General features: G+C 27.1%; 2 protein-coding genes across 4 annotated transcripts; one reads left to right on the plus strand and one right to left on the minus strand.

The window, feature by feature from the left end:
* Nucleotides 1-836: 836 nt before the first annotated feature.
* On the minus strand, nt 837-8,503 carry LOC103576078 (mutS protein homolog 4). Of its 2 annotated transcripts, none has more exons than XM_053737490.1 (15): nt 8,229-8,503; nt 7,580-7,724; nt 7,427-7,494; nt 6,950-7,074; nt 6,685-6,869; nt 5,829-5,950; nt 5,526-5,743; nt 5,261-5,455; nt 4,994-5,180; nt 4,754-4,890; nt 4,582-4,685; nt 3,744-4,179; nt 3,450-3,658; nt 2,735-2,927; nt 837-2,634 (listed from the first exon to the last, which is right to left on the minus strand). In XM_053737490.1, exons 1-15 carry the CDS (start codon nt 8,350-8,352, stop codon nt 919-921), a joined length of 4,164 nt encoding a protein of 1,387 aa, XP_053593465.1. In that variant the 5' UTR covers nt 8,353-8,503; the 3' UTR covers nt 837-918. The 2 variants fall into 2 exon arrangements, with proteins under 2 accessions (XP_053593465.1, XP_008554338.1); XM_008556116.2 differs by having other exon boundaries at nt 6,950-7,098.
* Nucleotides 8,504-8,675: 172 nt separating this feature from the next.
* Nucleotides 8,676-11,215, plus strand: LOC103576077 (uncharacterized). Of its 2 annotated transcripts, none has more exons than XM_014439974.2 (5): nt 8,676-8,919; nt 9,095-9,350; nt 9,423-10,270; nt 10,392-10,605; nt 10,675-11,215. In XM_014439974.2, the coding sequence occupies exons 1-5, from the start codon at nt 8,857-8,859 to the stop codon at nt 10,785-10,787; spliced, it is 1,494 nt and encodes a 497-aa protein (XP_014295460.2). In that variant the 5' UTR covers nt 8,676-8,856; the 3' UTR covers nt 10,788-11,215. The 2 variants fall into 2 exon arrangements, with proteins under 2 accessions (XP_014295460.2, XP_053593466.1); XM_053737491.1 differs by having other exon boundaries at nt 9,095-9,224.
* Nucleotides 11,216-12,080: the final 865 nt, after the last annotated feature.

Genomic DNA, 12,080 nt, shown 5'->3' on the forward strand with positions numbered 1-12,080 from the left:
ACATCATTGCGTCTTTTACAAGTTATTTTATATTAATTTTTCAAATGCCCGAAACTGGCCCTAAAGTTCCCAAAAATGATAATTCTACCCTATATCAATCATAAAACAAAACTATCCTTGAATTGATTACTCTAAAAAATATCTATCCAGAACTACTCTCCCTTGTTTATAAAATTTCGCAGTTTCTAATAGATTCTCATAAATTCCCATAGAGATTTTACAGGAATGTATGATTTCTATGAGAAGTGTCATAATTAAGTCTAGGACTACATCACCACTATATACAGTTACAAGAATTGATCGGACTTTTTAAGCAGGATCCTCAAGCTCAAACTCTACTCCGAAACTTCTCTATTCAATTACAAGCCTATCCGAAATAACACTATCCAATATCGACTCAGTTAAAAAATCTTTGGTAACTAAGCAATCACATTAATTTCCATGGTAACTAACGTGTTGTCTCACATCTATCTTTAGTCATAATTACTTTGATTGATTGCTAATATTTAAATAACTAATACTATGGCCCGTGATTCTAATATAGGACGTTAGATAATATATATGTTCCAAAATGTAATGCTCTCGGCATCCTTTGCTCTTTACACATTTACTATTACCGATACTTCTTTTTTGTAAGAATTATATTATTCATTTCAGAAAGAATCCAGGATCTTTTTATTAATTAAATAAATAATATAACTGCCAATAATAGATATCAAAACTTTGTTTTTTGTTTTATTTGAACAAATAAATACGCTAATACATTTCTGAAAAATTACTATTTAAAAATAAATTTGAATTGTTTTGAATCTAAAAAATCCAGTGAACTAATTTTTTTTATTTGGAAAATCGATATATTATTTGAAATAATTATAAATATTAAGAATTAATAATCTTTAAATAAATTAAATAATCAAATTAATCAGAATCAATGCTGACATGAGTTTTAATAGAATTCATAAAACTTTTTTCATCAAAAGCGTCGCCTTCAATCATTTTAAAAATTTCAGCTTCTTTGCGACGAGCGAGAGTGCGAGCCGCAGTTGTTTCTATTGACGTTTGAGACGTAGCAGGTGATAATTGTTGATTGTTATCATCTTTTACATGTAGATTTGATTGTTTATCTGTTTGTTGAAGCATTGAAGGCCCAGAAGGCATCAGTCCAGAATAACTCATAGGACTTAAAATTTTTTCAATATTTTCACGATCGTTTGTCACAAGATTTGCGTTTCTCGTAACAATTTTTGAAGTTGAAAAAGAGTTATCAGTTTTACTTGATGCAGTTCTCAATTCATCAGATTCCAATAAGTCAATCGTATCTTCCCATGGTGATAGTTGTTGATTATTATCACCTTTTGCATGTAGATTTGATTGTTTATCTGTTTTTTGAAGCATTGAAGGCCCAGAAGGCATCAGTTCAGAATGCTCCATAGGACTTATTATATCTTTTAATGGCGACCCCAAAGCTGATTCATAAGTTGAGCTACTTAAAATTTTTTTAATATTTTTACGATCGTTGGCCACAAGATTTGCGTTTCTCGTAACAATTTTTGAAGTGAAAAAAAAGTTATCATTTTTACTTGATGAAGTTTTTAACTCATTGGATTCCAACAAGTCAATCTTATTTTCCCATGGTGGATTTTTTAATATATGACGCATATAACAATATTCTTCAGGAATTTTACTAGTCGGTGTATCAATTTTAAATAATGTAATATCAGTTTTTCTTGAAGTATTTTTTGAAGTACTGGGTATCGCTAAACTATCTAACAAATTATCAGCTCGGGTAGTTGATGAAGTTATTTCTTCCCCAAATGATGTTTGAGAAGATTCTTGTCTCTTACGTTTACTATCAGGAGATAAACTTATTTGTTTAAATGCTTCCTGTACTCCGTTGTACTGATTAGGAACGTGATATCGTGGATCCACCTTTGAGACAGTGAGCCGTGATTTATCTTTTGCTGATATATCTGATCCTGATTCAGCTCGATAATTATTTTGTGATGAATTAAATACAGTTGGTTGTGATTTTGGTATAAAAAGAGGTGAATCAGAATCAGAGAAAGGATTCCTAAGTATTTTCTTACTCTTATCAGATGACCCTAAAGGCGAATCAATACTTTTATTGTAATAATTTCGTTCTGACAAAGGCTTTACATTGGCTGATTGTTTAAATAATTGAGGAGTAGTTTTTAATGGTGCTCCAAGTTTAGGAACTTTAGGCTGCGAAGCTTCTGATACTGATGTCACAGGAACTGTCAATCTTTTCCCTGGTTGAATGTTCTCCTGATCGGGCATTGATTGTTCTTTGATGGTGTATGACTGAGGAACAGCTCTAGGTTTTTTAAATTGATTTTGATCCATAGATTCTGGTTTAGTAGTTTCATTTTCACGATTATCAGTTGTCTGTTTTTTTTTCATAATAGACATTAATGAAATTTTTTCATTAGGATCAACGAGTTCACAATCAGTGTAATCAATTATTTTAATATTTTTCATTATTTGATAAATATAACCAGTATCAACTGTCTCTTTCAAAAATTCTTTGTTTATTGCTACCAAAGAGTCATAGTTTATTTTACGTTGAGTAATTACGTTACATTGACGCTCACTTACACTATTTGTTTCTGTCGGCTGTAAATAATTTAGTAATTAATTTTTTATTTTTTTTTAAGTTAAAATTTAACGACTATTTAAATAATAATAATAAAAAAATATTAATTTAAATTAATACCTTTAAATTTGTAGATATTTGTAATGCTAGTTTTTGAGCTTCAGTAATAATGTTTTCTGGTAAACCTGATGATCTTGCTAATGTTATTCCATAATGATCAATTGTAGAGATACCTTGCTTTAATTTATGAGTATAAACTAATCTTGATTGATCAATATCATTTTCATTTTTTAAAATCGCTTCCATGTAATGACTAAAATTAAATAATATATTTTATTTAAATCAAATACATGCATATTAGGGTGCTTCAAAAAATCGACTATTTTTTTTTTTTTTTTTTACTGATACACCTGAATATTGTTGTACACATCGAAAAAAAAGTTCCCTCAAATATACTATGCATATTTTTCGTAAGATGAGCCATTTTTTCACTATAAGCAAAAATATATGAAAAAAGTATAAAAATTGACTTTCGGAGCTGATACATGGAAAAAAAATAGTAGTGGCTACTCTCTGGGTAGTACTGAGTACTTTCTGTAAAAAAAAAAATTTTAGACAGTACTGCATATGCTATCTAGACTGTATCCACTACTGTTCAGGATAGTACTCAGTAAAATTTTAAATAAAAAAGGAAGTACTTAAAATTAATAATAAAGGCTCAAACTTTGAGGAAATTTTTTTTTTCGATATGCACTACAACATTCAGGTGTGTCAGCTTTTTTGAAGGACCCTTAAGTATATTCTATTAATGTAAATTTAAATTTCAATATCTTACTTTGTAGCATTTGGATAAAGATCAACGATTTTCAGTAAATATAAAAAATGAGTAGCATTAAAAATAAATGCTGATGTCTTTAAAAGTTGTCGACATATTGCCCAAGCAATCGAAGCTCCTTCTTCGACTGTAGTACTTCGAGCTAATTCATCTAAAATAACTAATGACTGTGGAGTAATTGATTGCAAAATGTATTGCGCTTCTTTCATCTGCAAAATTAATAAATAATCACTTAATGATAAATCAATAATAATCATAAAAATAAAGAGTTTTAAAAATTAAAAGTTTATTTACTTCAAGCATAAAAGTTGATGCATTGTACTCAATATCATCTCTAACTCCAAGCCTACAAAAAATACGATCGGCAACACGGAACTTAGCTTTTGTTGCGGGTACATAGCATCCCATTTGTCCCATTATTTGCAAAAGAACAATTTGTTTTAAATAAATTGTTTTACCTCCCATATTTGGACCAGTTATATTATGAAAATTGTAATAGACAGAAGCAATTATGTCATTGGGTATTGCAGGTTCTACTCCAAGTATATCCATTACAGGATGTTTTGAATTACGGACTTCAAGTTCTGAGTCAAATGTTGGTTTTACGTAATCAGATATTGAACTTATTTGTGATAAAGACAATATCAAGTCAAGTTCTGCAATATTGTCATTAAGATAAAACAAACAGCCGATGTGATTTCTTATTTCATTCAATGTTTCAGACATTATTCTATATTTAAAATAAATTTTCACAATTAAAATATTGAGATTTTTATAATTAATTCGAATAATTCTAATCTTCTCGTATTATTTGAATCTTTTCAAATTATTCGTCAATTTTAGAATCATCAAAAAGTTTTTGAATTATTTGTAACTTTTCAAATTACTCGATTCGAACCAAGAAAATTTTGGTCAGATTTCAAATGTTCAATTTTTATTTAATCGAGAGCTTAATTATTGAAGTAACCAAAATAATTTTTTCGTAGATTCGTTCCTAAGTTCTAATTTACCTCTGACAAAAATTTGAATTATTCGAAAAACTCGAAAAACAATTCGGAAAGTTTTGGATTATTTGAAAACTTACGAATAATTCGTAAGTTAGAACTATTCGCACACCCTAAGTATTACTTACATATCACTCATAATATGAATTTCTTCACACGCATCTCTACAATGAGTACCAAGAACAACAAGTGGTTCAACCGTCATAAGTACTAAATTTCTTTGCTTTTGAAGCTAAATTAACAAAAAAAAATATTTAAGTAATAAATTCAAATATTTAAATAAATTTTAATAATATTTACCATTATAAATTCTTTAGGTAAATTTTCTTCATTAAAATTATATTTTGTTATATTCATTTGAATGTGATAACCATACGTCATATTACATCCAAGAGCCAATGGGAAATTATATTTTTCACCCAATTTAAACACCATCGCTTTAACAATTTTAAATATTAAAATTAATTTAATTCTCAAATTAATATAAAAAATAAATTAAGGTGAAGAATGTATAAAAAGCAAATTAAGAAAATCACGTACATTGCATGTCATCAATTAATTCACAGTAAGCTTGTCGAGCAATATCTAACAATTCATTAATTTGAGGTTTAATTGCAAAACATCTTTGCATATTTGCTGAAGTAAATCCCATAACAGACATTGCATCTTCATGAACTATTTCCAAAATTTTTTCTTTCATAATTTCAAAACGATCGTCTTCAAGATCCTAAAATTTAAGTAATTAATTATCGTATTATGTAATCAAAAATAATATTTATAATGATGATCATAACCTAACAAACTCACATTACGAATTTTTTGGAAAAAAGGTGCTTGAGTAGTACTTAGAGCTGCTTTTAATTCAGGTATTATATCAATAGTATTTTTTAATAACAAAATATAATTGAGATTTCTTTCAGCTTTTTGAACAGAGTCATTTTGAAGTGTCGTCATTCCTAAACTTAGAAGACGACTTGCTCCGTATAAACGTCGCACAATTGGCTAAATATAAAAAATTTATTAAATAAAAATTATTCGTATTAAAACAATAAACAGTAAATTAAAAATGTACTTGAGTAATTGCAAATACTGATCGATTGTTGACAAACTCTTCAATGCATTGTTGTCTGTCAGTTATAGTATCTACGTTACAAGGCGGTTGAAGAATAGAAACTCTCAGTAATCTTCTACCCATTGGAGTTGAACAACGATCAAGAGCTCCAAGAAGACAGTAATTTGGTTGACCTCCATGAGCTGTTACTAATTCTAAGCTCTGAGCACTTTCAATATCTGTATTATAATTAATAAGTTTATTTATTTATTAACGACACATTCAAGAGTAGTATTTATAAATTATTAATATCAACGAAATTACCAATCATTGTATTATTTTGAGACACTTGATAATCTATACGCATTGACTGAGGCATATACTGAACATGTTGGATGAATTCAATGTACTTCATTAGAGCTGCTGTTGCAGCAAGAGCGTAATATCTAAAAAATTTTCGATAATCAATAATTCAATTAACTAATATATATATATATATATATATATATATATATATATATATATATATATATATATATATATATATATATATATATAAAGAACTCGTGTAAAAGAAAATTAGTTCCAAAAACCTTCATAACAGTGAACTTCAAAAATTTTGACAATTCTGAACTTTAAGTTTAAAATTTTTGGAACTTTGAAAAAATTAGAAAGTGAACAATTTTCAACTGATGAAGGCTTTCCTGCTCGTTTTTTTTGTTCTTATTTTTTTTTTGAGCAAGAATAATTTGATTTGACAATTTTTTGGGTTTGCAGAACTTTAAAAAAAAAGGAATTAATGAGGAATTATGAACATTTATAACTCTTACCAGAATTATTCAGGAATGAGGAAAACAAAAAAAAAATATAATTTGAAAATATTTATGAATAGTTTTTAACTTTTATTACAACTTTTTGAGAAGGTCAGTTTTTTTTTCACTTTTTGAGTTGTTCAAAAATAGTCGAAAAAAATGATTGATTGGAATTAGTTATGAACTAACAAAATTGTTAATTTAAATCATTTTTACTTAAAAAATTGAAAAAAAAACTTTCAAGTTCTACAAACATTCTACTTAAAGTTTAGAATTGTCTCAATTTTAGGAGCTTATTGCCAGGAACGTTTTTGGAATGAATTTTTTTTACACGGGCAGTTAATAAAAAAAGTAAATTTATTTTATACTTTTGATGAATTGCAAGCTCAACAGACGCAAATTCAATGGCACAGTGAGTTTTTATTCTTTCTAAACCAATAGCATCAGAAAAATGTACACGACTGACACCAGCTACATCAATATTTTCAAATTTTTCTTTGATCGCAGTGTAAAGATTATTACTGGCCTCACACATCGTATCTGGCATTATAATCTTTAGAAACAAAAAACGAAAGGATTGTTATAAAAAAAGTCAGATCAGCATAAGCAAAATCTGTCAATAAAAAAATTTACCTCGACTGGATCAAATGTGTGAATTTTAGTCAAAGTATTAATATATGAATTACAATCACTTATTTGAGAAATGATGAGGTGTGGATGTTGTACATCCATAACAGCCATTCCAACTTCTCCTCTAGCTTCACCGCGACCAGACGTAATAGCTAATATTATTAAAAATATATCAATTAAATAATAGAGGTACCATTTTTGGCCACATTAGGGCCAGTTTTGGACACTTGAAAAATTTTTATAAAATAATTTGTAGAAGACGCAATAACATAATTTATTTTTTAAATATATTTGAAGATACTTTTATCCCACTATTACAATGGAAATTTTACTTTACTTTTTTTTATTAATTAAAATAAAGTATTCGATGTCTAAAAATGGAGCAGTGGCCACAAATGGTACTTCTATCTACCCTAATTTCTTATCATTATCGTTGAAATTAGTTTTTTGTTTGTTTAAAACAATAAATTTATAACTTACCCATTATAACAAATTTTTCTTGAGCATCTGAGGTACTGGATGTTGTGATTCTACCACCAGTGCCAGAGCTGAAAAGATAACTCGTAAATAATTACTTTATATGACCAATTAAGTAAAAAGTTAGAAATAAATTTAAAAAATATAAATTATTACTCAGTAGTTCTACCACGTCCAGAACTTCTTCCTCGTCCAGAAGATGATTTAGCTCCATATCCTCGTCTAGCTGTCTTTGGTGTGACTGTTGTACTTGAACTTGATGGTGCAAGATTTACTAATGGCCTTCGAGTCTCAGGAATCACTATAATTAATTTATTGTTTGTCTTCATTAACAAATAATAAAAACATTAAAAAATAATGTTTTCATTCATGATACTGAAAGTAGTAGACAATAAAAAAATTCAACTTTCTTATAGAAACAACTAAAAAACTTGTAGAAAAAAAATTTTTAAATTGCACATCAAAAATTTAAAAAGAAATCTTTTTGTGCATGTTATAAAAATTTTATTTTATATACAGGTAAGTTATTTATAAAATTCGTAAGATTGTCTGATTTATGATACTGAAGTTAGCAGACGTCTAATAATTTTTGCATTTTTTAAAAGACGATAAATTATAAAAGAAAATATTTTTAAAAATTGCACTTATAGTTTTTTTAATTTTTTACACGTGCATTTTTTCAGTTTCCTTTTTTTCTTTAAATTTAATTGTTCAAAATAAAATCATAAAATTTTTAATTGTCTGCTAACTTCAGGATCATTCTGATTTCTGCTACTTTCAATATCATTTTTTTATTAATGCTTACAGTATTTAGGTAATATGTTAATTGTTTGTTGAATAGTTCCCAGTGTACCAATTTTTCCTCGTCCGCGACCGCGATTTCCTCGTCTTCGACCTCCCAATACATTTTCAGAATTTATGACATTCATTTTCCTCAATAATATTTTTTACTATAAAAAATTTAAGTCTTCTAAATACGTAATTACAAAATTTAGAAATATATGCTGAGCTCAGTTACATCGAATGAAGTTCAATCAGTTCATGAAACAATCAATAGAATAAATTGGTCTTTGATTGGTGCATTTTTATTCCAATCAAATTTAAAAAATAATTTTCTTAGCCAATTAGCTTTGAGCGAATTCATTTCCGGAACTATTAATTAAAGCGAAAGTCTGGACCACTCTCATGCCCAAAAAAACTCTCTAACGATACTTGCATTGTATTGTATTGTACATCGATTTCCGGTTATGATTATAGTAAGCTTCAGTATAAAGCTTATCGTTTATTACCAATTACACATCAAGCTGGCACATGGCACTAGAGGGCCGTTAGCCAATAAAGGAAAAAAAAAAAAAAAAAAAAAATTACACATCAAGAATTACTCAACGCCATTGGAGTTTAAAGCGTCTAAAATAAATTAATAAGATATAAAAATGTTGAAACGAACTAATAAAGACATTAATCTCACCATCGCCAAAAAACCTAGACAATCATCTGTAAGTATTTTATCAATGCATCGAATTATTTATTTTAATTCAATCAATTCTTCTTAAAAATACTTCAAGGTTATTTTATTACGGGACCGCTATTTTATGAATACTTTTTAGCAGATTATATTTATAAAATAAAATAAAAGTTAATTTAAATTTAAATAGTTTTATTATTTTATAGCCATCAGAAACTTGTGAAAAAGAAAATTTTTCTGCCCAAGAAGACAGTGGCTTGGGTCCAGATATTGAAGATGAAAGGAGAGACAAGATGGCGACTGATTTTAGTCCTAAAAAATCACAATTTACTTCTAGTAAGCCATATAATTTTGATGTATTTTCACAATCATTTGCGTCTGCTAAACAGCATCGCACACGATCTCAAAGTTTACAAGAATCTAATTCCATTAATAGATTGTTAACTGATCGATCTAATAAAAGTAATTAATATAATAAATTAAATTTTTTTAATAATAGCTCAATATTAAATTAATTCTTTATTTATTTTACAGCTAATTCTGATAAATTTCAAAAGAAAATTTCACCATTTTCAAAAAAAAACGCTCAGTTATCAGTAGATACAAGTCCACTTCCTTTTGATGAAGAAACTGTAGACCAGCCGTTTAAATTATTGCTCTCAGAGGTTTCTAGAAATAATGATGAAGATTCATTGATGGAAGTTGACGAAGCTTCTGCTGAAGGTGGCCATCTATTTTCACCAGACATAACAACACCACCTGGAGACAAACTTAACATAAATTCAGTAATTGATATTATTGGAAGTTATCCTGAGGATAATAGTCAGCAGTCAGAAGCAACGCCTTTAATTCCTGTATCACAACGTCGGGAAAGCGATGATCAAAGTCCGGCAACAGAAGTTTCAGCTTCAGCTGAAACAAATCGTAAATCAATAGAAGCAGAAGTTACATCTATGTCACAAAATGTTGAAAATGATCCTGAAGATTTATTAGCTGAAGCTTCTGAAACTAATGTTGAAGATGCAGAGCCAACAGTTGAAAGATCACCATCACAATCTTCAGAAGATGACCAAGGATCATTATATGTTCCAACTTCCGAATTGTCCGGTGAAGATAACAGACATTATGCTAAGCCTCGACCAAAATCGTCCAAGAATAACCAAACAGGGCAAACTAGAATTTCTGTATCATCAAGAGCTTCTTCAGAATCAGAGACTGCTCATTCACAAGAGTATCCAGAAGTACCACCAGCTGAAACTTCAGAACCTAAAAAAAGACGTAAAAAAGGTATGCGCTTTACCCACGTTAAATCACACAAGGAATCGACGGTGGAAAGTAAGCTAGTCTTTGATAATTACAAGCCAGGACCTAGTTCTGACCGGGTAAATATTATTTTATATATATATATATATATATATATATATATATATATATATATATATATATATATATATATTTTTTTTAAAGTTTGTTACTTTTAAATTATTTATTTTATGTTTACAGGAATTAATTCTTAATAATATTTACATGCCTAAAAATTTTTCAAGCCGTCTTTTTAAAAATATAACTAAGATTGGTCTTATGAAAAAAATAATAATAAATTATTTTGGTCGAGACCGAATGCCTAAAATTGCGTTAAAAGAACCGACACGTAAATATCCTGGTGAATTACATCCGACTCTTCTTGTCAATGATACCCAAGTTCAGGATATAATTGGTAAAATAAAAAATAAAGAATTAGTAATTAGATTTTTTTTAAAATTAAATTTAAAAACTAACTTTTCAGATTTATATCACCATTACGCTCCATTATTATTTTTGTCGGGTCCGGGGCTTCCATTTAAAAAAGTACGACAATTAATTGGCAAGTTGTGCTCAGAGATAAGAAATTTTTATTAAAACCGGTGATGAAAGTTAACTAATAAGTATTTAAACAACAAGACCTAATCCTTTCATTAAATTTGTTAAAAAAATAAATTAATAATGTTTATAATTATGAAGGAAAAAATATTTTCTTTTGCAATTTAAAATTTAATATTTGAGATATTAAATAATAATTATTTTTTTTTTCTGATAAAAAGTTAATTTATGTTGATGATTGTTTATCATTAACTTACATTATGTAAACTATAAAAATACTTTCAGTTGAAAATTTGTTTCAATTAAAATTTGATACCTGGTGCATCCAAAAATTAATCTTGTTTATTGTAAAAATTTATCGTAATTAATCATTCACATGTTGATCATTGTTAAAGTGGTGTTTAATATTTATAATCATGTCTATTTCATGTATATTTAAATAACAATGAGTAAAATAATAATTTTTTTTTGTTTATAATTTTAAATTCGAAAAAAGTTATTTATTATAAATTAAAAAATTTTGTAATCACTTAAATTACGAACTTAAATTGTTATTATTAATTTTCGTTAAAAACGTAAATTTAAAATTTCAAAAAAAATTGATTTAATAATGATAAAAATTTTGATAAAAAATTGATTTAATTTTGTTAAAAATATTTTGATAATTAAACTATTGTAATTGTTTCGTTTTTGTTTACAATAAATTTTTCTTTAAAAAAAAAAAAACAAAGTATTTATTAATTTGATCTTAATAATTATAAATAAAAGTGGTAGGTAATAAAATCACAAGATTATCATTTATTGGGGAATTATTTAAAAGTTTTATATTTATTTACAAATTGAATATTTTTTTTCTGTCCAACGTTAGAGGATAACATTTCCAATAACAGTTTACAAGCTGCAATTAATAAATAATACAATCACAATCACTATTATTAGCGATAAAAAATAAATAAGTCCCAATAACTTTTGAAAAAAAATCAATTACTCACTTCATTCGGTTTAATTATTTACAGTAACTTAAATTATAAATGAAAAAAAAAAAAAGATTTATTAACATTAAACTCAAATTTAATTCAATAAAATAAACATAATTTTTTTATACTTTCATCGCTTGAATTTCTTTTCTCTTTCAATGTTTATTATTTTTTTTATTAACAATTTTGGCAAGATAAAAACTATTATTGAATAATTTTGCCATTATTTTAATCGAACACGATATAATAAATCAATTTCGTAAATAGCTAAATTACTTAATGAACAATTTATATAAAATACGCAGAGATATGAAGCTTTACATTAGTCTTGCAAGTAAATAATTTCGATGACCGA

The sequence above is a fragment of the Microplitis demolitor genome, chromosome 3 (genome assembly GCF_026212275.2).
Source record: "Microplitis demolitor isolate Queensland-Clemson2020A chromosome 3, iyMicDemo2.1a, whole genome shotgun sequence".
NCBI classification, from domain to species: Eukaryota; Metazoa; Arthropoda; class Insecta; order Hymenoptera; family Braconidae; genus Microplitis; species Microplitis demolitor.